The following is a 22,734-nucleotide window of genomic DNA, read 5'->3' on the forward strand; positions in this document are numbered from 1 at the left end:
GAATAAACCAAAACAGCAAAAAAGAAAACCCAAAAAAAACAAAAAAAAACAAAACCAAGAACCCATCGCTGTCCAGTTTCAGAACGTGCATGTGATGAGGAATTTTTTTCCTTCTCTTTTCTTTCTTCTTCTTTTTTTTTTTTTCTTTTTTTCCTTTTCTTTCTTTTTTTTTTCCTTTTCTTTCTTTCTTTTTTTTCCTTTTCTTTTTGTTTTTGTTTTTTTTTTTTTTTCTTTTCCTCCTCTTTCATTAAGGAAATGGCGCAATGAGGTTACGAGGTTGCTCATTTGGAGACTAGTTTTCAGGTGGCTCCCTTAGCCCATGAAGCAAGCTGGTCCCACCTCGAATCCAAATTTCTGTGATGCCTCTCCGAAGTCATTGAACATGATGTCAACTATAGGAACTTGCTCTACTTTGGGTGTGTTGATTTCCAGGATGGTCTTCTGGTAGCCCTTCTTTGCCTGATGGGGAGAAGAGAAAGAGAGAGAGAGGAGCTCTGATGATGCCTTGGATCCAATGGCAGCAAGTTGGTGTGAAGCACAGAACCTGCCACGTGGAACTGATCACAGAAACATTCAGGTTGGAAAAGAACGTTTAGCCTGGAGAAGAGGAGGCTAAGGGGGGGACCTCATTGCTGTCTACAACTCCCTGAAGGGAGGTTGTAGCCAGGTGGGGGTTGGGCTCTTCTCCCAGGCAAGTAGCACCAGAACAAGAGGACACAGTCTCAAGCTGTGCAGGGGGAAGTGTAGGCTCGAGGTGAGGAGAAAGTTGTTAGCTGTTGGAATGTGCTGCCCAGGGAGGTGCTGGAGTCACCATCCCTGGAGGTGCTCAAGAGGGGATTGGATGTGGCACTTGGTGCCATGGTTCAGTAGTCATGAGGTCTTGGGTGACAGGTTGGACTTGATGATCCTTGAGGTCTTTTCCAACCTTATCGATTCTGTGATGATTCTATAACCAAGTCCAACCAATAACCCTACAAAGTTCACCCCTAAACCATGTCCCCAAGCACCACATCTAGGTGACCTTTAAACACATCCAGGCTTGGTGACTCAACCACCTCCCTGGGCAGCACATTTCAATGCCAACCCACTCTGGCTGGGAAAAGTTTTCTCCTAATGTCCAGTCTAAACCTATCCAGTCACAGCTTTAGGCCATTCCCTTTTGTTCTATCACTCCTTACCTTGTGAGATGAGACCAGCACCACCCTCTCCACAACCTCCTTTCAGGTAATTGTACAGAACAATGAGGTCTCCCCTCAGCCTTCTCTTTTCCAAACCAAACAGCCCCAAAGCTTAGGCTTCATTGCACAATTACTTAAAAGACACTGTGCAGGATCAGTATCATGCAGCATTTTGTCTTAAACTCAAAGCTATAAGGCTCCTGTTTCAAACAAATTGTTCTGGTATGACTTGCTTGCAGAGAACTGGGAAGAAGCCAGCTGGGAATATGGTGGTGGTCTTGCCCATCATGAAGAACTATTTCCTATGAGGGTGGTGAGACACTGAAACAGGTTGCCCAGAGAGTTGTAGATGCTTCATCCCTGGAAGTGTTTAAGACCAGGTTGGATGAGGCTTTAAGCAATCTGGGTGAGTGAGTGATGTCCTTACCCATGGCAGGGGGGTTGGAAGTAGATGGTCTTGAAGGTCTCTTCCAACCCAAACCATTCCATGATTCTATGAATGAGCATTCACCCCTCAGCTGGGAATACAGCAATAATCTTTCCCAGGCATCTCCTGAGCTGGATTAGAAGAACCCAACACCTCAACACCCTACAATTACCCTGCAGATACAGCAACATGTCCTCAAGAGGGATGGTGGCCACAGGACAGACCCCTGGGAAATAACTTGTCCTTTAGACTGGATATTAGGAACAATTTCTTTCCTGCAAGAGTGGTTAGGGATTGGAACAGGCTGTCCAGGGAGGGGGAGGAGAGTCACCATTCCTGGAGGTGTTCAAGAAACAGCAAAAATGCTGTCAAGAGGGATGTTTGCAGAGAGTCCAGAGGAGAATCATGAAGATGATCCAAGGGCTGGAGCACCTCTGCTACGAGGACAGGCTGAGGGAGCTGGGGGTGGAGAGGAGAAGACTCCAAGGGGACCTTAGAGCTACCTTCCAGTACCTGAAGGGATCCTCCAGGAAGGCTGCAGAAGGACTTTTCATGAGGGTGTCTAGAGACAGGACAAGGGGGAATGGGTTGAAGCTGAGGCAGAGCAGGGTTAGAGTGGAGCTGAGGAAGAAGTTCTTCAGCATGAGGGTGGTGAGACTCTGAAATAGGCTGCCCAGGAGGTGTTCACAGCCAGGCTGGATGAAGCCTTGAGCAGCCAAGCCTAGTTGAGAGATTTCCCTGCCCACGGTGGGGAGGTTGGAGTAGATGCTCTCTGAGGTCCCTTCCAACCTAAGCCATTCTGTGATGACCACAGAACAAAGCCCTGGGAGCTAACTTGTCCTGAGCCCAGGCTTTGGAACAAAACCCAGCTGCTGCCACACAAATCAGAGGACACTAAGCCTGCTGTCAGCACATGTCAGAGCTGGAGCAGGAGCCTGGTAACAAATTGTTGTGGCTGTGGTGGAGCTGTTTTGCCTCCCCGAGGACACGCATGGGCTGTTGAGCAAATGTGAGCTGTTTAATTTGAATATATTACTTTGGCTATTATCTGAGAGCTCCCCAAAAGATCACAGTTAAAGTTGGATGGAATTCACAAGGTGATGCTGTCTTCTTTTATTATTATATTTTTTTTTCTTTATGGTGCCTGGTAGCCATCCAGTCAGCTCTGAAATATAAATAATTATTAGAGGAGCAGAAGTGCCCCCCAGGGTGTACAAAGCTGCACAAACAAGGGAATTTATGGAGCAGCTTTCAGCTCTACCCCTGCCCTCTGATTTGTGTGTCTCTGAAGAACAGGCTGCAGCACAGCTGCTGTTAAGATCAGGCAAAGACACTCAGCCAATGGCCTGACCATTAGCACACTGCTGCTGGTTGCAAGCAGCCTCCATCCAGCAGGACCTCTGCACCAATGCTGTGTTGGGGCAGCCCAAGCTCATTTTTCACAAGGGAGGGCTGAAGCTTAAATCTCCCTCCTGGTGTTCACAGAGGATGATCTATCAGGGTACCAGAGCTGCTACAGGAGATGCAAAGTCTCTTTCTGCAAGGCTGCAATAAGCACCCTTGGGATGTTTTACCTCCTTCTTACAGTCTGCAAGAACAGCTGCAGAGAGGAACGTCTGGGGCACGTTGGTTTGGAAACAATGCCCAAAGTCTGAGCCAGGAGACATTTCTGTGGCCCACCATGGCACTGGGGCTTGTTGAGCCTCTCCTGGTGCTTCCACACCACTCATGCCTGCTCCTTCAGCTGCTTTAGTTCTTGCCACAGTCTTTTACTTGCAGCACTGGGACTGGCTGTGCTAAAAACTGCCTGGGAGAAGCACCCAAGGAGCCATAGCCCTTGTTCATGCAAATGTCCCTCATTAGGAAGAGGGGGGAGGAATGCAGGGCATCAGAGCCCAGCAATTCAAACTGAAAGGGTCTTTACCAGGCACAACAGCCTTAAAATCTGTCTTAAACGGTGCAATGTGTGATCCTGCAGCACCCCTGAGACTTGAGAAGGGAAAGAGGGGGGCAGGCACTTCTCACCAAGGTCACAATCACTTTGGCAGGAGATGACTCCCTGAAAGGTTTGAGAGGTGAGTGTTCAACTGTTCTACCTACTAACAAGTGATAGGACAAGAGGAAATGACCTCAGGTTGCACCAGGGAAGCTCTAGGTTGGATATTAGAAGAAACTTCTTCATTGAAAGGGTTCTTTAAGACTGGAACAAGCTGGCTGGAGAGGTGGTTGAATCCCCATCCCTGGAGGCATTTTAAAGCTGCAGAGATGCCCTGCTGAGGGCCATGGTTTAGCCCCAGCCTTGGGAGAGTTAGAGAATGGTTGGACTCAGTGATCTTCCAGGTTTTTTGCCAACCAAAACGTTTGATTCTGTGAAGTACTCGAGGACAAGCTTCCCCACACTGGCTTCTGAGCAGTTCCAGAAGCAGGCTGGATGCTGTCCTTTCCCTCTCTGTGAGAGTGTTAAGAGAAGTGGTGATTCTAAACTGATTTTTCTCATTGCTCCTACAGTTAAAAGAAAAAAAAAAAAAGTGTGTGTGGCAGAGCAGACCCACTTCCATCTCAAATCATGCAGAAGGCTTTTTCTGTCAAACATTTCAATCTTTCTGTCCTGTGGGCTTCAAGCTCTGCAGTTGCAGAGGGTGAGAATTATGCACACGCTTGCACCAGCAAGCTGGGTCCCCAAAATAAACGCAGGCAGCACCTGCTTTGCCAAATCTTTAGCTCCTGAGAGCATATTTTGCAGAGTTTAATCCCAAACCAAGCATCTAACAGGAGGCAGAAGCAAAGGGAGGATGCTGGGCCCCTTGGGAAAGTTTGGTTGTTGCTTATGGGCAAAGTGAGGAGCATGGGGAGAAAAGGGCTGCAGCATGATGCCCTCTTCTGCACTCTGGGCAAAAGAGAAGCCACATGGAACAGAGGTGAAGATGCTGAAGGCCAGATCTGAAATGTGAGCAAGGATGTGAGCCTCTGTCTCCTGCACTCCATGCCCATGACTGCTTGTCTGACTTGCTTTGGTCTTTGACAGAGCTGCACAGACAGCTCCTGTGAGGAGCAGGGGCTTGCAAACACAGAGCAACCCAAAGTGCTGTGCTGGAGCTCCTCTGGCAGCTCAGGGGATGCCAGGCCAGAGTTGGAAACTGCAGCCAGCCTTGGGGTGTCGAGGTGATGCACCTCCATGCCCAGCACAGCCCACAACCAAAGCCAGCTAACCCCATGTGTGTCACCACTCAACTCTCCCTGTGACAGAGTGAGAGAAGGGGACATTTAAAAGCTAGCAGTGGTTTTAGTCAGGTTCCTTCCTTCACCTTCTTTTGATCTCCAGAGGTCCCTTCCAGCCTCTACCATGCTATGACCCATGCAGAGCCAAAAATGAACAACCTGCTCTAGTAGAGAGCCAACCTCATGAGGTTCAACAAGACCAAGTGCAGGGTCCTGCAGCTGGGTCAAGGCAATCCCAAGCACAAATCCAGGCTGGGCAGGGACTGGCTGGAAAGCAGCCCTGAGGAGAGGGACTTGGGGGTGCTGGTGGAGGAGAAGCTCAACAGGAGCTGTCAATGTGCACTTGCAGCCCAGAAAGCCAACCAGAGCCTGGGCTGCATCAGGAGAAGTGTGGCCAGCAGGGCAAGGGAGGTGATTCTCCCTCTCTGCTCTGCTCTGCTGAGACCCCACCTGGAGTACTGCATCCAGTTCTGGAGCCTCTATTACAAGAGGGATCTGGACATGCTGGAAGGTGTCCAGAGAAGGGCCAGGAGGATGAGCAGAGGGCTGGAGCTGCTCTGCCATGAGGAGAGACTGAGAGTTGGAGCTGTTCAGTCTGGAGAAGAGAAGGCTCTGAGGTGACCTTCTTGTGGCCTTCCAGTATCTGAAGGGGGCTACAAGAAAGCTGGGGAGGGACTTTTTAGGATATCAGGTAGTGATAGGACTGGGGGGAATGGAATAAAGCTGGAAGTAGGGAGATTCAGGCTGGATGTGAGGAAGAAGTTCTTCCCCATGAGGGTGGTGAGAGCCTGGAATGGGTTGTGCAGGGAGGTGGTTGAGGCTCCATCCCTGGAGGTGTTTGCAGCCAGGCTGGATGAGGCTCTGGCCAGCCTGATGTAGTGTGAGGTGTCCCTGCCCATGGCAGGGGGGTTGGAACTGGATGATCCTTGTGGTCCCTTCCAACCCTGACTGATTCTATGATTCGATATTCTACCTATGGCCATGGGGTTGGAACTGGATGATCTTTAAGATTCCTTCCAACCTAACCCATTCCCTGATTCTACGAATCTGCTTCCTAGAGCTGCAGCAGCTTCCCCTCGAGCAGAACCACACACTCCAAGTGGAGGGAACGGCAAGCTGGGGACCACCCTCAAGCCAACTACAACAGGTTAAGGGAACTGGGAGGCAATTTGATGCGAGGGAGATGGTGCTGGCTGAGGCTGGGAGGGGGCCAGCCAGCTGCAGGCCAGCTGTGCCCACGTACCGCGCAGCCGTCGAGGGCGGCTCGGATGTAGGGGTTGTTGTCGTAGGACATCTCCTCGTCGTTGGAGCCCAGGAAACGGATGGCCTTGTCGTAGCTGTTGGTGCTGGCATCGTGCCAGGCCACGGACTGGTAGCAGTTGTAAGTGAAGTTCTGGTGGGCTGAGGCGCTCAGCAGCCGGAGGAAAGTCATCTGCACCACCCCGATGGGGTTCCCGTCCGAATCCACGTAGGAGAGCTGGGAGGAGGAGAGAAGAGCACACGCGGGGCGGTGAGGGGCACCAGCCTCACCCAGCTTTATTACCCTGTGTGTGGGGCTCAGGCTCACCCCCCCAGCAGGCTGTAGTCCTGCCTGCTACAGGATGGAGCTGCTCTGGTCCTCCAGTGGCCAGGGCATGGCTACCATGGCAGGGGGGTTGGAACTGGATGATCCTTGAGTCATCTTCCAACCCGAACAATTCTATGATTGGAATTGATTTCTCTTGCTGGTTGTGAGCTAGAAAAATAAAGCTAATAGAGGGCAGGGGAAAAAGGGGAGAGGGATTTCAGCCCTAGCTGCAATAAGGTGACAATTTGGGGCTATTTCTCTCAAGTTTAAGCCAATACTGATCATACTTCTCCAGCTTCTGAAGAGGAGAAAGTAGATTTCTGGTAAGGGGTTGGTCCTTTTTCTGCCTTCTTTGACCACTGTGAGTATTTTGTTCTGCACACACTGGGGTCTGTCCCATTCATTTCACCTGGACACCAGCACCTTGGCTTTGAAGGAATCTATGAACTTAATCTGCAGCAATTCTACTCCTGCTGCTAAGGACTCTGTGGTGCCCTGGTCCTGGTCCTCCAGGCTACACTGAGCTAAAGAGAGAATTCACTTTGGTGTCCTTGGGGCATGTCATGGAAACACAGAGCTCCACCAGCAGAGGGATTTGCTCCATTCTGCACACCAGGCTCCTTTTCTCCTTGGAAAAATGGTCTCTGGGAATCTCTTGCTGCAAGGCACAGTTGATTGACACCACACCTAAGGCACTCAGGACTTCTTCCTCTCACAGCCCACCAAGGAAGCAAATGAAACACAGCTTGCACGTAGACATGAGCTGTACTTCAGGTGGCATCTCCAGGCACGGCCCAGCTGCCAGAGCTGCTGTCCACAACTGCCCTCTGCAGACAGGGGGTTGCTTTAGAAACAACCAGGAATGGAACAGAGGCACACACAAAGAGCTTGGCTGTTCCTCGAGGGCTCCTGAACCATCGCTGCACGCTGCAAACAGTAGGAGAGGTTCATAACCAGACAATAAAATCATGAGTAGAAAGGTCATAAAAAATAAGGAAATGTACCAACCTGTTGTCAGGATACCATTGCACTGTCCTCCTGAGAGTGAAATATGACTGACCAGGAGAAGAGAGCCACACATGCCAGAGGAGCTACCAGAAAACCACCAGGACGTGGAAGGGAAGGGACACAAAGTGCTGAGTGCTTAGCACACACCCAGTGACAAGTGGCACTACCAGTCTGCAGGACTCACTTCTCTTGGGTTTTTTCCTCTTATTTGTTCTAATTTCAGCTCACTGCTTGCTTTGGGAGCTTGACTGCATGTTGTGGTTCTGCCTCTGAGGAATGCATGAAGCCCTGTCCCAGGTTTGCTGGAACTGGAGCTACAGGGAGCTGGTTGTGAGCAGAAGGCTTGCTCATGGGGAGGTGGTTTTGTAAAAATCAACCCTTTCCTGGTTTTTCTGAGGTAGTATTGCCCTGTGGCTGATGCCACATGGCCATGAAGGATCAGGACAAGATGGGTGGCAGAGCTACAGGGAATTGCTACACAAAGGAAAGCAGAGTCCAGAAGAAACCATCTGCAGCTCTTTGATTCCTCTGCATCATGAGGAATGATAAATCAGCTCCAAGCACTCTGTCTCACTGATTAGTGATGGTGTGGAAGCACCAAATCAAGACAGTTTCTTTCTAGTTCATGTTCATGTGCCCTTACTTTAGGTAGGCCCAGAAGAAAGGCAGCAGCTTCATAGCTGCACACCTCATGCAGGTGCTGAGAAGGCAGCAAATGGTCTCCTGGGGTGCACTAAGAGCATGACCAGAAGGTCAAGGGAGGCTCTCCTCCTCCTTTACTCTGCCCTAGTGAGGCCACATCTGGAGTACTGTGTCCAGCTCTGGGCTCCCTAGTACAAGAGAGACAGGGAACTGCTGGAGAGCATCCAGCAGAGGCTACAGAGATGCTGAGGGGGAAAGGCTGAGAGCCCTGAAGCTGGGGAGCCTGGAGAAGAGCAGCCCCAGAGGGGATCTGATCAATGCTCAGCAAGAGCTAAAAGGTGGGGGGCAAGAGGCTGGGGCCAGGCTCTTGGCAGTGGTGTCCAGCAACAGGACAAGTGCCAACAGACACAAAGTGGAAGCCAGGAGGTTCCATCTGAACAGGAGGATGCAATACTGAGCAGCCACATGGAAATCTTCCCCTTAGCTTTGGGGATGCCCATGGGCTCAGCCCCCTTAGAGACCACACTCAGGCTGTAGGAAAAGGCACCAGGGACCTTCATCATGGAGTAAGAGGAGCAATGCTGAACCTAGAAGGGGACTCAGACTCATCCACCCCACCCATCTACACTCAGATTTCAACCCATCTTGGGTGCAGGTAGCTGGATTTTTGCCAATTTACGAATCTGATGGTACTGACTGGGAATAAAATAAATCAAACTTGAGATCTACTAAAATAAATCAAACTTGGCATCTAAGGCTTGTGTGTTGAACAGCTTTGAGGTTTGCTCAGGCAGGTCTTCTACGTGCTGGTGGCTTCTTTTCTTTCCAAAAGGAAAATGCAGGAGAGGTAAAGCAAGGAAATGGCAACACTGCAAGGTTGGACAAAGGGGCTCCAAGTAGCACTGAAAGTCCTATTTTTAAAAAGATGGGTCCTAAGCTCTAGGTTGGCAATTCAGCCTCTAAAGTATCAGCATGAAGAGACTGGAGAAAAGAAAGAAAAGCAGACGAGATGGAGGTGATGGAGGAGATGGAGGGGATGGAGGGGGTGGAGGGGGTGGAGGGGGTGGAGGGGGTGGAGGGGGTGGAGGGGGTGGAGGGGGTGGAAGTGATGGAGGAGATGGAAGTGATGGAGGAGATGGAAGAGATGGAGGAGATGGAAGAGATGGAGGAGATGGAAGAGATGGAGGAGATGGAAGTGATGGAGGAGATGGAAGTGATGGAGGAGATGGAAGTGATGGAGGAGATGGAAGTGATGGAGGAGATGGAGGAGATGGAGGAGATGGAGGAGATGGAGGAGATGGAGGAGATGGAGGAGATGGAGGAGATGGAGGAGATGGAGGAGATGGAGGAGATGGAGGAGATGGAGGAGATGGAAGTGATGGAGGAGATGTAACTCATAGTATTAACTGCTGAAGTGCTCTGTGATTAAGCTATGAGTAGGTGCCCTCAAGGAGCCACGAGGAGCTGCAGAAGCCATGTCCTTCTTGTGGGCAGAGTCTGAGCCAAATGTGTTTAGTGGCAATGAGTGCAGCTTAGGAAAGCAAAGTGGAGATTTTCTTTGGTGTCTGCCTTTTAAGGTGGAAGTCTGGGGTGCTGCAGGAGACCTCAGCCCTGGAGGAGGGAGATGCTGGAGCAGCTCAGAGTGGTAGGTCAGAGCATCTCCTGCTTTCAGGGGCAGGTTGGTTTTACTCACTGAGTGCTTCCTTCCTCCCCAGCTCTCCTGGTTTGGTTGAGCTCATTGTCTGCATCCTGCTAATCCTACAGGAACTGAAGGAGATCTGCTGGAGATCTGTGCTGCTTAAAGGAGCTCTGCCTTACCCTGAGCAGCAGCTGCTCTGGGGAATTAGCTCCCCAGGGAAGTGGTGGATCCTCCAACATTGTACACAGTGAGGATTCAGCTGGACAGGTTGCTGACCCAGCTTGTGGAGGCTGTGATTTTGCCAGGAAAGGCTGGATGAGGCTTTGAGCTACCTGGGCTAGTGGGGAGGTGTCCCTGCCCTTGGCAGGAGGGTTGGGACTAGATGGTCTTTAAGGTCCCTTCCAGCTCAAACCATTCTATGATTATGGAAGTTCCTTCCAGCCTGGGATTCTGAGAGTCTCTTGACTTCCCTGAGCAGGGCTCTGGATCTGTGGGACTGATCTATCCACAACACAAATGTCCAGAGCTCTCTCTGCTTTTTGTGTTGCTGCCTTGCTTGCTGACATCAAACATTAACCTTATGACAGTTCTCCTCCCTTGAAAAAATCCTTGACTGGGACCAAGTCAAACTCCTGTCCCCCACACTTGGTCAATGCACATGGCTTGAAATCTTCCTTTAAACCAGAGCCTTCCTATCTCCCAGGCGCTGGGGGTGACATGGGAGCCCTCAGTGTGGTTCATCTCCAGTGTGGGAGATGAAATCCATCCTTTGGGGAAAACCTGTCCCACAGCAGAGATGCACAGATTCACCACCTCAGCCTGGGTACTAGTGAGCATGGGCTGTGACAGCAGTGTGTCCAGCCCAGGGATGAAGAATCACCTTAGGGGTGTTTCAGCTGCTGGGACAAGGCTCCACTGCTGGGGAACAGCAGCACAAGAATGTTCACTTTGCCACTGATGTGCTAGGAATTGCTTAGGAAGCAGCAAGAGCACTCCAGAAGGAGGTGTGCCCAAAGAAGGGCAGCGAAGGATCTGGAGAACAGCTGTGGTGAGGAGCAGCTGAGGGAACTGGGGGTGTTTAGCCTGGAGTAAAGCAGGCTGAGAGGAGACCTCATTGCTCTCTACAACTCCCTGAAAGGAGGTTGGAGCCAGGTGGGGACCATTCTTTTCTCTCAAGGGACAAGCAATAGAACAAGAGGAAACAGCCTCAAGTTGCCCTAGGGGAGGTCTAGGTTGGACATGAGGAACAATTTCTTCCCCAAAAGGGTTGTCAAGCCCTGGAACAGGCTGTCCAGGGCAGTGATGGAGTCGATGTGGTGCTGAGGGACAAGGTTTAGTGGTTAACAGTTGGGCTGATCTTGAAGGTCTCTTCCAACCAAAATGATCTCATGATTGTACAACTCTCTGCAGCTCTGCAGAGACAGACCAGCTCCACCTCTGCAGGGTCCCCCATCCTCTCAGTGTGTCCTCTTTTAACAGGCAAAGGCTCATCACCTGCTCTAAGCTTTCACAGTCTCACAGTATATGAGAGATTGGAAGGGACCTCAAGAGATCATCAGGTCCAACCTCCCTGCCAGAGCAGGAGCACCGAGGGCAGTCTGCACAGGAATGCATCCAGGTGGGGTTGGAAAGTCTCCAGAGAAGGACACTCCACAACCTCCCTGGGCAGCCTGTTCCAGGGCTCTGTCACCCTCACTCTAAAGAAGTTTCTCCTCATATTGAGGTGAAATCTTCTATGTTCTAGTTTGAATCCATTGTTCCTTGTCTGATCACTGTGTACCACCCAAAAGAGCCTGGCCCCCTCCACTTGATCCCTACTCCTCAGTTATTGATAGACATTGATCAGATCCCCTCTCAGCCTTCTCTTCTCCAGACTAAACAGCCCCAGGGATCTCAAGCAGACTGGAATAAAAAACATCCCCATTGGGGATTTGGTTTCTTTTTCATCATTCCACCTTAAATTTTGTTTGGAGGGTTTTTTTGGGTTGGTGTTTTTGGTGTATTTTATAGAATCATAGAATCAGCCAGGTTGGAAGAGACCTCCAAGCTCATCCAGTCCAACCGATCACCCAGACCATGGCACCAAGTGCCTCATCCAGGCTTTTCTTGAACATCTCCAGGGATGGTGACTCCACCACCTCCCTGGGCAGCACATTCCAATGTGCAATCCCTCTCTCTGTGAAGAACTTCCTCCTAACACCCAGCCTACACCTCCCCTGACACAACTCAAGACTTGTGTCCCCTTCTTCTGCTGCTGGTTGCTTGGGAGAAGAGACCAACCCCCACCTGGCACCAACCTCCCTTCAAGGTAGCTGTAGACAGCGATTTTTTTTTTTTCTTTGTTCAGGGCTGATCTCATTGCTACTTGTGACAGGTATTAGTCTGGCATGCAGAGTGCAGCAGGCCTGGCCATACCAAAGCAGATGAGGAGGCTTCTGATGGAGACTGAGAGGGGCCAAGGTCAGGGTTAGCCACTTACCAAAGACCCCCGCTTGTATTGACTATACCATGTGGCAGGCTGCTCTTTGGGCCACCGAGCCATTTTACTCTGTAAAATATGACATGGGTTAAAGGCAACTGAAAGCACCCAGCTGGATCTTACCAGTTTACCCCGCTTGAATTCACTGAACCAGGAGCCTGGGTTTTCCTTTGGCCAAGAAGTGATTCTAGCCTAGTTCGTGGAGGGGGAGGAGGAAAGAGACAAAGGAGAAAGAAAGAAAGAAAAAAAAAAAAGAAAGAAAGTTACATTCAGTTCCACCAGCAGCATCTGCATGTCTTATTGAAATTGCCAGTTGCCTTTAAAATGCTCTCTTAAGCTTTATACACCAGTAACAAGATCGTTTGGCACAGCCCTAAGGTGCCAATGGCTTCTGAAGCAGAAAGGAGTGGGGTGGTGCTGCCCTGGTTGCCCAGCACTGCCTTGGTACCAGCCCTGGTTGCCCAGCACTGCCTTGGTACCAGCCTCTTCTGCTCAGGGCTGATGGTTTTCACCTCCTAGATACTTCGGATGCAAAACCAGCAGTGCAGTCTATGGGCAGGAGAGACCAAAGGAAAGGTAAAGAGGGAAAAAAAAAAAAAAAAACAGGAAATGTCAACAGTGAAAGATGTGTGGATCTTCATGGGAGGGCTGGGCTGGAGGAGCAGTGGTGGTAAGGGAGAAGGCTGCTGTCACTCCGTCACCAAATCCAGACACTGTGGGGCTGGGAAAGGCAAGGAATGGGATTAAGGAGAAGCCTCTGCCTGCCTCCTGCATTTGTGAAGCACTAAGGTGCAGCACCAGCAGTGCATCCTCCTGAGTCAGTGCTGGACCCTGACATGTGATGGAGCTTCAGCTACCTGGGGTGATGCAGAGGGTGACCTTGAGAAGAAATAAGCTGTCAGAGCATCCTTTCTGGCAGCCCCATCGAGCAGCTGAATCACTTGTTTTGAGTCAGAGCCCAAGCAGGACGCGTGGCTGCCGCCTGCTCCCTCGCCCTCCCACCAGCTCCTTTGCTTCTGCCATAAATCTCCCCCCCCAAAACCAACAGCCAGGCTGCCTGCAGGTGGCTTGGGATTGTCCTTTCCTTCCCAGGACGTGACCCACAAAGCAAGTCAGCTCCTTTCTGCTGCAAAAAGGGTGGACTGGAAGGGGACAGGGCTCACACTCTGCTGTGGCTTAGAATAAATCCCCTCAGCCAATCTGAACGCTGGTGTGGTAGAAGCTTTCGTTCCTCTGCGTGGAGAGAGGGGAGGCAAAAAAAGGCAGGCTGAAGATTTTTTTTCTTTATTTACAACAGCACTGCAGAAGTGGAGCACAATTTGCATTTGAGGAGCATCACAGTGGTCAGAAGAGCAGCTCCACGGTGGGTGAGATGGGGGCCAAAGAGCCACTTGCAGAGTCAGAGTGGCAGGAGTCTGAGCAATGGGAAGATCTGGGCAGCCTCTGCCTTGGTTTGGGTGGTTTGTTTGTTTTTTTTTTTTTTTCCCTTTTTTTCTCAGCTGCCAACATTCTGAGGAGTTAATGCAAAGGAGAAGAAATCCATCTCCCCATTCAAACAGCCCTAACAACAACTCAAGGAAGATTTATGCTGTGTGTTGCTTCCCCTGTGCTGGCACATAATTTTGGTGGATGAAACTCAGGGAGCAAACCACTTTTGCTGGAGGAAACAGCTTCAGCCTGCACCTTAACCCAGCTGGAGCACAACTGGGACACTGGGAGAGCTCCCCTAGGCTGCTGGGCAAGGAGTTTCTGCTTGGCCAGTGCCAGGCACTGGGGAGGGCAGCTCCAGGAAACAGAGGGCATGGATAGGGGATAAAAAAAAATGTGAGTGTGGTTGAGCTAAGCACATCATGACACAGATAACTTCATCAGCCTTGTGCAGCAAGGGCCAGGCAGAGCACTGAAGGTAGCTGCAATCATTTTTAGATCATTTACACACAAGAAACACCAAGAAAAATGGCAGGAGATAAACATTCATCTGCTACACTCTGCCTAAAGATAGAGAGAGGGCAAGGGAATAAGTGGTGCTTGTGGGTGGAGAGAGAAGAGCAGCAGCCCAGCTGCAGGAGGGGGGAGATGAGGAATGAGTTAATTGGAGCTGATGAGGAGCTGCAGTTTCTGCACTAACACATTTTGGCTTTTGTAGGAAAAGGGAAAAAAAAAAATCAGAATCACAGAATAAAATAAAATAAAAAAACTTAAAATAAAATAATGAAAACATACGATGAAATGCAATGCAATAAAATAATATGCAATGCAATGAAATAAAATGCAATAAAATAAAATACAATGCAATAAAATGAAATCAAATACAGTAAAATGAAATCAAATACAGTAAAATGAAATCAAACACAATAAAATAAAATGCAATATCATAAAATAAAATTAAAAATACAATAAAAATAAAATGCAATAAAGTAATAAAATGAAATAAAATACAATAATATAAAGAAAAGTAAAATAAAATAAAGTAAAATTAAATTAAATGAAGTAAAATAAAGTAAAATAAAATAAAGAAAATAAAGATAAAGTAAGTAAAGTAAAATAAAATAAAGAAAATAAAGATAAAGTAAGTAAAGTAAAATAAAATAAAGAAAATAAAGAAAAGTAAAGTAAAATAAAATAAAGTAAATTAAATAAAATAAAGTAAAATAAAATAAAGTAAAATAAAATAAATAAAATTACTTTATTTTATTTTATTTTACTTTACTTTTCTTTAAGTAAAATAAAATACAGTAAAATAAAATAAAGTAAAATAAAATAAAATAAATAAAGTAAAATAAAAAATAAAATAAAATAAAATAAAATAAAATAAAGTAAAATAAAGTAAAATAAAATAAAGTACAGTAAAGTAAAATAAAATAAAATAAAATATGAAATAAAATAAAGGGTTTAGCATTTATTATGCCTGGGAAATCACCAAAGACTTGTCCCAAAATCTGGTTTAAATCTGACTTGAAGAAATTCACCTTGTAAACATACTCTTTGTGGTTTTAGAAGCCAACACAGTGCAACAAGCAACTGTTCTGGAACTTTAATCTTCACTTGCTGTTGTTGACTTCTCCTGAAAATTGACTCTCTATGAATGTTCATATTAGGAAACAGTCTCTTACCACTATGATACAGAGAGAGGAGGAAAAAAAAATAAAATAAGAGTTGTCTGGACTTACTCCTTCAGATTTCTTGTCAGGGAAGATGCAAGTCTCTCCACCAGCTGTGAAATTACAGTAAACTTTGAAAGAGTCCCTGGAACATCCTTGGTTGGGATCAACCCAGTATTCACCTGGATGCATGAGAGGGAAGAGAAGGGAGGAAAGAATCAGCACTGGGAAGGAAGGATGAAGGGCACTTCAGCAACCACCTTCCCAGGGGTGGGTTTTGCAGCATTTTGTGTAACTGGTTGTGCTCCGATTCCTCCCAAGATTGTGGCACCTTGCAGAATCATAGAGACAAGAAGGTTGGAAGAGACCTCAAGGATCATCCAAGTCCAACCTGTCACCCTACACCTCATGCCTATCTAAACCATGGCACCAAGTGCCACGTCCAATCCCCTCTTGAACACCTCCAGGGATGGAGACTCCACCACCTCCCTGGGCAGCACATTCCAATGGCCAACCACTCTCTCTGGGAAGAACTTTCTCCTCACCTCCAGCCTAAACCTCCCCTGGTGCAGCTTGAGACTATGTCCTCTTGTTCTGGTGCTGGTTGTCTGGGAGCAGAGCCCAACCCCCTCCTGGCTACAACCTCCCTTCAGATGGTTGTAGACAGCAATGAGGTCTCCCCTGAGCCTCCTCTTCTCCAGGCTAAACACCCCCAGCTCCCTCAGCCTCTCCTCATAGGGCTTGTGCTCAAGGCCTCTCACCAGCTGCTGGTTTTCTTCATCTGTCCCCATTCTTAGAGCAGAACAGAATGGTTCCAACTGGAAGGGTCCTACAAAGACCATCCAGCCCAACTCCTCTCTAAGTATCCTTTCTTTGTCAGCCACATCACAGAATTGATTGGGTTGGAAAAGGTCTCTAAGACCATCCAGTCCAACCATCAACCCAACCCCATCATGGCCATCAAGCTCTGGCCCCAGGTGCCATGGCCACAGGTTTCTTGAACACCTCCAGGGACAGGGACTCCACCACCTCCAGGGATGGGGACTCCACCACCTCCCTGGGCAGCCTGTTCCAATCCCTGACCACACTTTCAGTAAAGAAATTAATTCCCCAAGGGGCACCAAGGACTTCCCAAATTCCTTCCTTTCCTTCACTCTCTTTGTATTCCCTGTGTGGAGCTTGGAAACCCAGAGTGTTTGCCCCACATCCCCTCTGTCCCAGGACACACCATCTGGGAAATCAGGGTGACAGAGCTGCAGATCCTTGCAGGTTCTTGCTGGGTTATGTTGAGTGCCCAAGGGATGCTTCATTTGTTCAATTTCCAGTTTCAGGGAATTCAGAGAGCCGAAAATCTCCTCCATGCCATCTGCATAATCCATGTAGTTGTCAGCATTTCCATCATCCACCAGCTGGCTGGCATCAATGTTTCTCCTGGTCCTCTTGGAAGACTGGATGGGCAGTGGCTGGATGACTTCTCCAGGAGGACCCTGATTCGTGGGGAAAGAAGATTCAACTTCTCATTGCCTTGGCAGTGGGAAAGAGGCAGCAGAGGTGGCCAAAGCAGCCACCAATGCTGACAAGCAGCAGCACAAGATGCAGCCCAGACATGTAAACCACCCATGAAGGGACTGACAACAACCCTGCCCACCAGGCCTCAGTGCTGGGTCCATCTTCTCTTGTCATCTTCACAGAATCACAGAATCAACAAGGTTGGAAGAGACCTCAAGGATCATCAAAGTCCAACCTGTCACCCAAGACCTCATTTAAGTTTTCCCATCAGTAGCATCTTTCACACACCCTGCTTTCTTCCCCAGCACCTCCAAGAGATGCCAATCCACTGCTAGGACTCCTCACATACTGAACCTTTGTCCAGAAATCTGCTCTTTAACATCACAAAACCCACTCAATCCCATTAAACCTGCACCTCCTTCCACACTTCAGGTACTGGAGTCTACTTACAGGAGGACCTGGGGGCCCAGGAAGACCTGATTCACCCTTTGGACCTGTTGGACCCTGGGTGGAAAAAAGAAAAAGAAGGGGGAAATGTATGAGTGACTCAGGGACAAGCAATTGGCACTGATACCCCACCCCAAACCTCATTTCTATGAACAGTCTCTTCTTCCTGTCCCTTCAGGTAGACAAGAGGAGAGTCCTTGCACCCCTCCACCAGGAAAATGTTTTGTTTTGGTTCATTTTGATGTTTCAGTCCAAAAAAAAAAAAAAAAAGAGGCTCAAGCAGTCAAATTTCGCTCAGGTTTCCTACAGAAAAGGAGCTTCCAGTGCATGAAAAAGTGAACTCCCCAAAGCAATTCAACACTTTAAGAAATCAAATAAAAGAAGAATCTTAAAATTAATAAAACATTGAATTCTACAGTGGGAATGAGGGGGGGGGGGGGGAGGGAAGACATCAGGTAGTTGCCCAAAGAGGATTTTTCAGTTGCCTGCACAGATTTGCAACATGAAGCTTGCCTCAGTCTCACATTTCTCAGTGAGTCCTTCCCTCCTCAGCTTGTCACCTCCTGCTTCAGTCTATTTTTACCAGCCTCTGCTTTCCAGTGGGTTTTGTCCTCAGGACTATGCACTGGATTCCTCCTCCTGCTCTTTGCTGCACTGATGTTCAGTGAGGTGCAGCATGAGCCACAGAAACCTTCCCCAGCCTGGGCATAGACAACCTGCAAAGGGCTGCATTTGCCACAGTCCTCTTTAGCTAATTTAATGCCACTGGGGGAGTCACAGCAGGTTATGGACTTAGTAAGGGCTCTCTAGCAACTCCATTTAGCAATGGTTATACTCACTGATGATCCTTTAGCACCTTTGGGACCAGGTGGACCCTGTGTAGAGAGAAAGACAGGAAGGGGTCAGTGTGTTTCCCAGCAGAGAAGTCATCAAGTCTCTGCTTGGAGGGAGCCAGAGCAGTGCTGGACAAGGTGGTTCTTGTGACTGACTCCTTTTCTGCTTCCACTTTTCACATCCACTTGAGTTTGGAGTTGCTTTTATTTGTCAACATACAAAAGGGATCTGTGTCAGACCAATCTGTGCCACAACTCCATGATCCTGCCTGGATGGGGGTGGGAAAAGCAGCTGTGTGGTAACCAAAACCTGGGCTGATCCTGGCTCCATGTGTGATAACCACAGCCCAAGGCTGATCCTGACTCCATGTATGGTAACCCAAGGCTGATCCTGGCTCCATGTGTGATAACCACAACCCAAGGCTGAGCCTGGCTCCATGTGTGATAACCACAACCCAGGGCTGAGCCTGGCTCCATGTGTGATAACCACAACCCAAGGCTGATCCTGGCTCCATGTGTGATAACCACAACCCAAGGCTGATCCTGGCTCCATGTGTGATAACCACAACCCAGGGCTGAGCCTGGCTCCATGTGTGATAACCACAACCCAAGGCTGAGCCTGGCTCCATGTGTGATAACCACAACCCAAGGCTGAGCCTGGCTCCATGTGTGATAACCACAACCCAGGGCTGAGCCTGGCTCCATGTGTGATAAACACAGCTCAAGGCTGATCCTGGCTCCATGTGTGATAACCACAACCCAGGTCTGATCCTGGCTCCATGTGTGATATCCACATCCCAGGGCTGATCCTGGCTCCATGTGTGATAACCACAACCCAGGTCTGATCCTGGCTCCATGTGTGATAACCACAACCCAGGTCTGATCCTGGCTCCATGTGTGATAACCACAACCCAGGGCTGATCCTGGCTCCATGTGTGATAACCACAACCCAGGGCTGATCCTGGCTCCATGTGTGATAACCACAACCCAGGGCTGAGCCTGGCTCCATGTGTGATAACCACAACCCAAGGCTGATCCTGGCTCCATGTGTGATAAACACAGCTCAAGGCTGATCCTGGCTCCATGTGTGATAACCACAACCCAGGTCTGATCCTGGCTCCATGTGTGATAACCACAACCCAGGGCTGATCCTGGCTCCATGTGTGATAACCACAACCCAAGGCTGAGCCTGGCTCCATGTGTGATAACCACAACCCAGGTCTGATCCTGGCTCCATGTGTGATATCCACATCCCAGGGCTGAGCCTGGCTCCATGTGTGATAACCACAACCCAAGGCTGAGCCTGGCTCCATGTGTGATAACCACAACCCAGGGCTGAGCCTGGCTCCATGTGTGATAACCACAACCCAAGGCTGAGCCTGGCTCCATGTGTGATAACCACAACCCAAGGCTGAGCCTGGCTCCATGTGTGATAACCACAACCCAGGGCTGAGCCTGGCTCCATGTGTGATAACCACAACCCAAGGCTGATCCTGGCTCCATGTGTGATAAACACAGCTCAAGGCTGATCCTGGCTCCATGTGTGATAACCACAACCCAGGTCTGATCCTGGCTCCATGTGTGATAACCACAACCCAGGTCTGATCCTGGCTCCATGTGTGATAACCACAACCCAGGTCTGATCCTGGCTCCATGTGTGATAACCACAACCCAGGGCTGATCCTGGCTCCATGTGTGATAACCACAACCCAGGGCTGATCCTGGCTCCATGTGTGATAACCACAACCCAGGGCTGAGCCTGGCTCCATGTGTGATAACCACAACCCAAGGCTGATCCTGGCTCCATGTGTGATAAACACAGCTCAAGGCTGATCCTGGCTCCATGTGTGATAACCACAACCCAGGTCTGATCCTGGCTCCATGTGTGATATCCACATCCCAGGGCTGAGCCTGGCTCCATGTGTGATAACCACAACCCAAGGCTGATCCTGGCTCCATGTGTGATAACCACAACCCAAGGCTGATCCTGGCTCCATGTGTGATAACCACAACCCAGGGCTGAGCCTGGCTCCATGTGTGATAACCACAACCCAAGGCTGAGCCTGGCTCCATGTGTGATAACCACAACCCAAGGCTGAGCCTGGCTCCATGTGTGATAACCACAACCCAGGGCTGAGCCTGGCTCCATGTGTGATAACCACAACCCAAGGCTGATCCTGGCTCCATGTGTGATAAACACAGCTCAAGGCTGATCCTGGCTCCATGTGTGATAACCACAACCCAGGTCTGATCCTGGCTCCATGTGTGATAACCACAACCCAGGTCTGATCCTGGCTCCATGTGTGATAACCACAACCCAGGGCTGATCCTGGCTCCATGTGTGATAACCACAACCCAGGGCTGAGCCTGGCTCCATGTGTGATAACCACAACCCAGGGCTGATCCTGGCTCCATGTGTGATAACCACAACCCAAGGCTGATCCTGGCTCCATGTGTGATAACCACAGCTCAAGGCTGATCCTGGCTCCATGTGTGATAACCACATCCCAGGGCTGATCCTGGCTCCATGTGTGATAACCACAACCCAAGGCTGAGCCTGGCTCCATGTGTGATAAACACAGCTCAAGGCTGATCCTGGCTCCATGTGTGATAACCACAACCCAGGGCTGATCCTGGCTCCATGTGTGATAACCACAACCCAAGGCTGAGCCTGGCTCCATGTGTGATAACCACATCCCAGGGCTGAGCCTGGCTCCATGTGTGATAACCACAGCTCAAGGCTGATCCTGACTCCATGTGTGATAACCACAGCCCAAGGCTGATCCTGGCTCCATGTGTGATAACCACAACCCAAGGCTGAGCCTGGCTCCATGTGTGATAAACACAGCTCAAGGCTGATCCTGGCTCCATGTGTGATAACCACAACCCAGGGCTGATCCTGGCTCCATGTGTGATAACCACAGCTCAAGGCTGATCCTGACTCCATGTGTGGTAACCCAGGGCTGATCCTGGCTCCATGTGTGATGACCACAACCCAGGTCTGATCCTGGCTCCATGTGTGATAACCACATCCCAGGGCTGATCCTGGCTCCATGTGTGATAACCACATCCCAGGGCTGAGCCTGGCTCCATGTGTGATAACCACAGCTCAAGGCTGATCCTGACTCCATGTGTGATAACCACAGCTCAAGGCTGATCCTGGCTCCATGTGTGATAACCACATCCCAGGGCTGATCCTGACTCCATGTGTGATAACCCAAGGCTGATCCTGGCTCCATGTGTGATAACCACATCCCAGGGCTGAGCCTGGCTCCATGTGTGATAACCACAGCTCAAGGCTGATCCTGACTCCATGTGTGGTAACCCAAGGCTGATCCTGGCTCCATGTGTGATGACCACAACCCAGGTCTGATCCTGGCTCCACGTGTGAGAGCCACAACCCAAGGCTGATCCTGGCTCCATGCTAAGGACTCCCAGCAGCAGCAAATGCTGGTCACCCAAGGGTGTAGGCTGCAGCCTTTGGGCATCCAGTGTGAAAAAACTGCAAATAGCAAAAAGTACTCCCCAAAAAAATCACCATGTGATAATCCAAAAGAAAGAGGGAGAGAAACAGAGTGAGCTCATCTCCATCACACCATGTCCCCTGTGCCCATCTCTCAGCTCAAGCATCACTCCTGTGACTCATTCAAGAGCTCGTCATGGGCTCAGCTGGGGTAAACCCATTCCCAGCAGCACCCTCAGACAAGATCAGGCCAGAAGGACTGGGCTGGGTGTATCTGGGAGCAGCAAGGTGACCCCAGGAACGCTGTGTAGCTCCTGAGGTTTTCCAAGCCAGTGACTTGTCACATACCGGTAATCCTGGTGGCCCTGGAGGTCCAATTGGCCCAGAGGGACCTGTGATACCCTGAAAAACAGAAGCACAGCAGCAGTGGTTTGCATGCAGTGATACTGGTGTAGAGCTACACAACTAAGATGTGCTCAGAGATGCCCACTCAGGTTTGGATGGCTCTGTTCAAATCTGGAGCTTGAACTGGTTTGGAAGGGTGTGCACGACCCAGGCAAGGATCATGAGCAGGGATTCTGGTGCCTCCTTCAGGCACACAGCTCTAAAAGCCACTCCTTTGGATGCATGTTTAATGTCACCAGCCCTCCATGTTTCTTGAACCCTTTCCAGACCACCCTTGAGAATCTGCTTGCCTTTAAACTGGGTCACTTGGGAGCTTCTCTGCATTTCACAGGTAGGAGAAATTCCATGAATGCAGAAAATACTCCTCACAACTTAGCAGGAGTCTCCTGCTGCTGCTGACCATTTCTTCTAGGCCAGACCTGCTAGAAGTCAGCAACCCCCACAGCTCAAACCCACATTTAAGTCAAGTCTCCTGGAATATTTACCTGCTCTCCCTTGGGTCCTGCTGAGCCTTGGGGGCCTGGGAGGCCTCTGTCACCCTTTTCTCCTTGCTCTCCTGGTGGGCCAATAAGACCAATTAAACCTGGATGACCCTAGGGGAGAAGAGCAGATGTCAACTGTGATCTCCCACTGGAGGTAAGTGACCACAATGTTATCTTTTAACAAATTAATCTTTGATTCTGAATGCTGGTAACTATTACTCTGGAAGCTTTGGGTCCTTACTGTTAGGTTCTTCCTGATGTGCAAACCTCTCTTGAAGTTTGATGAGGCTCTTCTGCAGCCCATCCCAAGTGTGCAGTGTAGACACGTTGTGAGG

At 49.5% G+C, this 22,734-nt stretch overlaps 1 protein-coding gene across 2 annotated transcripts in view; it reads right to left on the bottom strand.

Annotated features, from left to right (window-relative positions):
• Positions 1-312: 312 nt before the first annotated feature.
• COL5A1 (collagen type V alpha 1 chain) overlaps positions 313-22,734 on the bottom strand; it is a 204,336-nt gene continuing 181,914 nt past the window's right edge. The window contains exons 58-66 of one of the 2 annotated variants that reach the window (XM_054393640.1): positions 22,403-22,510; positions 21,861-21,914; positions 18,056-18,091; positions 17,220-17,273; positions 16,489-16,747; positions 15,330-15,442; positions 12,160-12,228; positions 6,068-6,301; positions 313-459 (exon numbers count right to left, since the gene is read on the bottom strand). In XM_054393640.1, the coding sequence (XP_054249615.1) occupies positions 313-459; positions 6,068-6,301; positions 12,160-12,228; positions 15,330-15,442; positions 16,489-16,747; positions 17,220-17,273; positions 18,056-18,091; positions 21,861-21,914; positions 22,403-22,510 (1,074 nt within the window). Of the gene's footprint in view, positions 460-6,067; positions 6,302-12,159; positions 12,229-12,282; positions 12,352-15,329; positions 15,443-16,488; positions 16,748-17,219; positions 17,274-18,055; positions 18,092-21,860; positions 21,915-22,402; positions 22,511-22,734 lie in introns of both variants that reach the window. The other variant, XM_054393639.1, reaches the window with a different exon arrangement.

This window comes from Indicator indicator, chromosome 28 (genome assembly GCF_027791375.1).
Source record: "Indicator indicator isolate 239-I01 chromosome 28, UM_Iind_1.1, whole genome shotgun sequence".
Lineage (NCBI taxonomy): Eukaryota > Metazoa > Chordata > Aves > Piciformes > Indicatoridae > Indicator > Indicator indicator.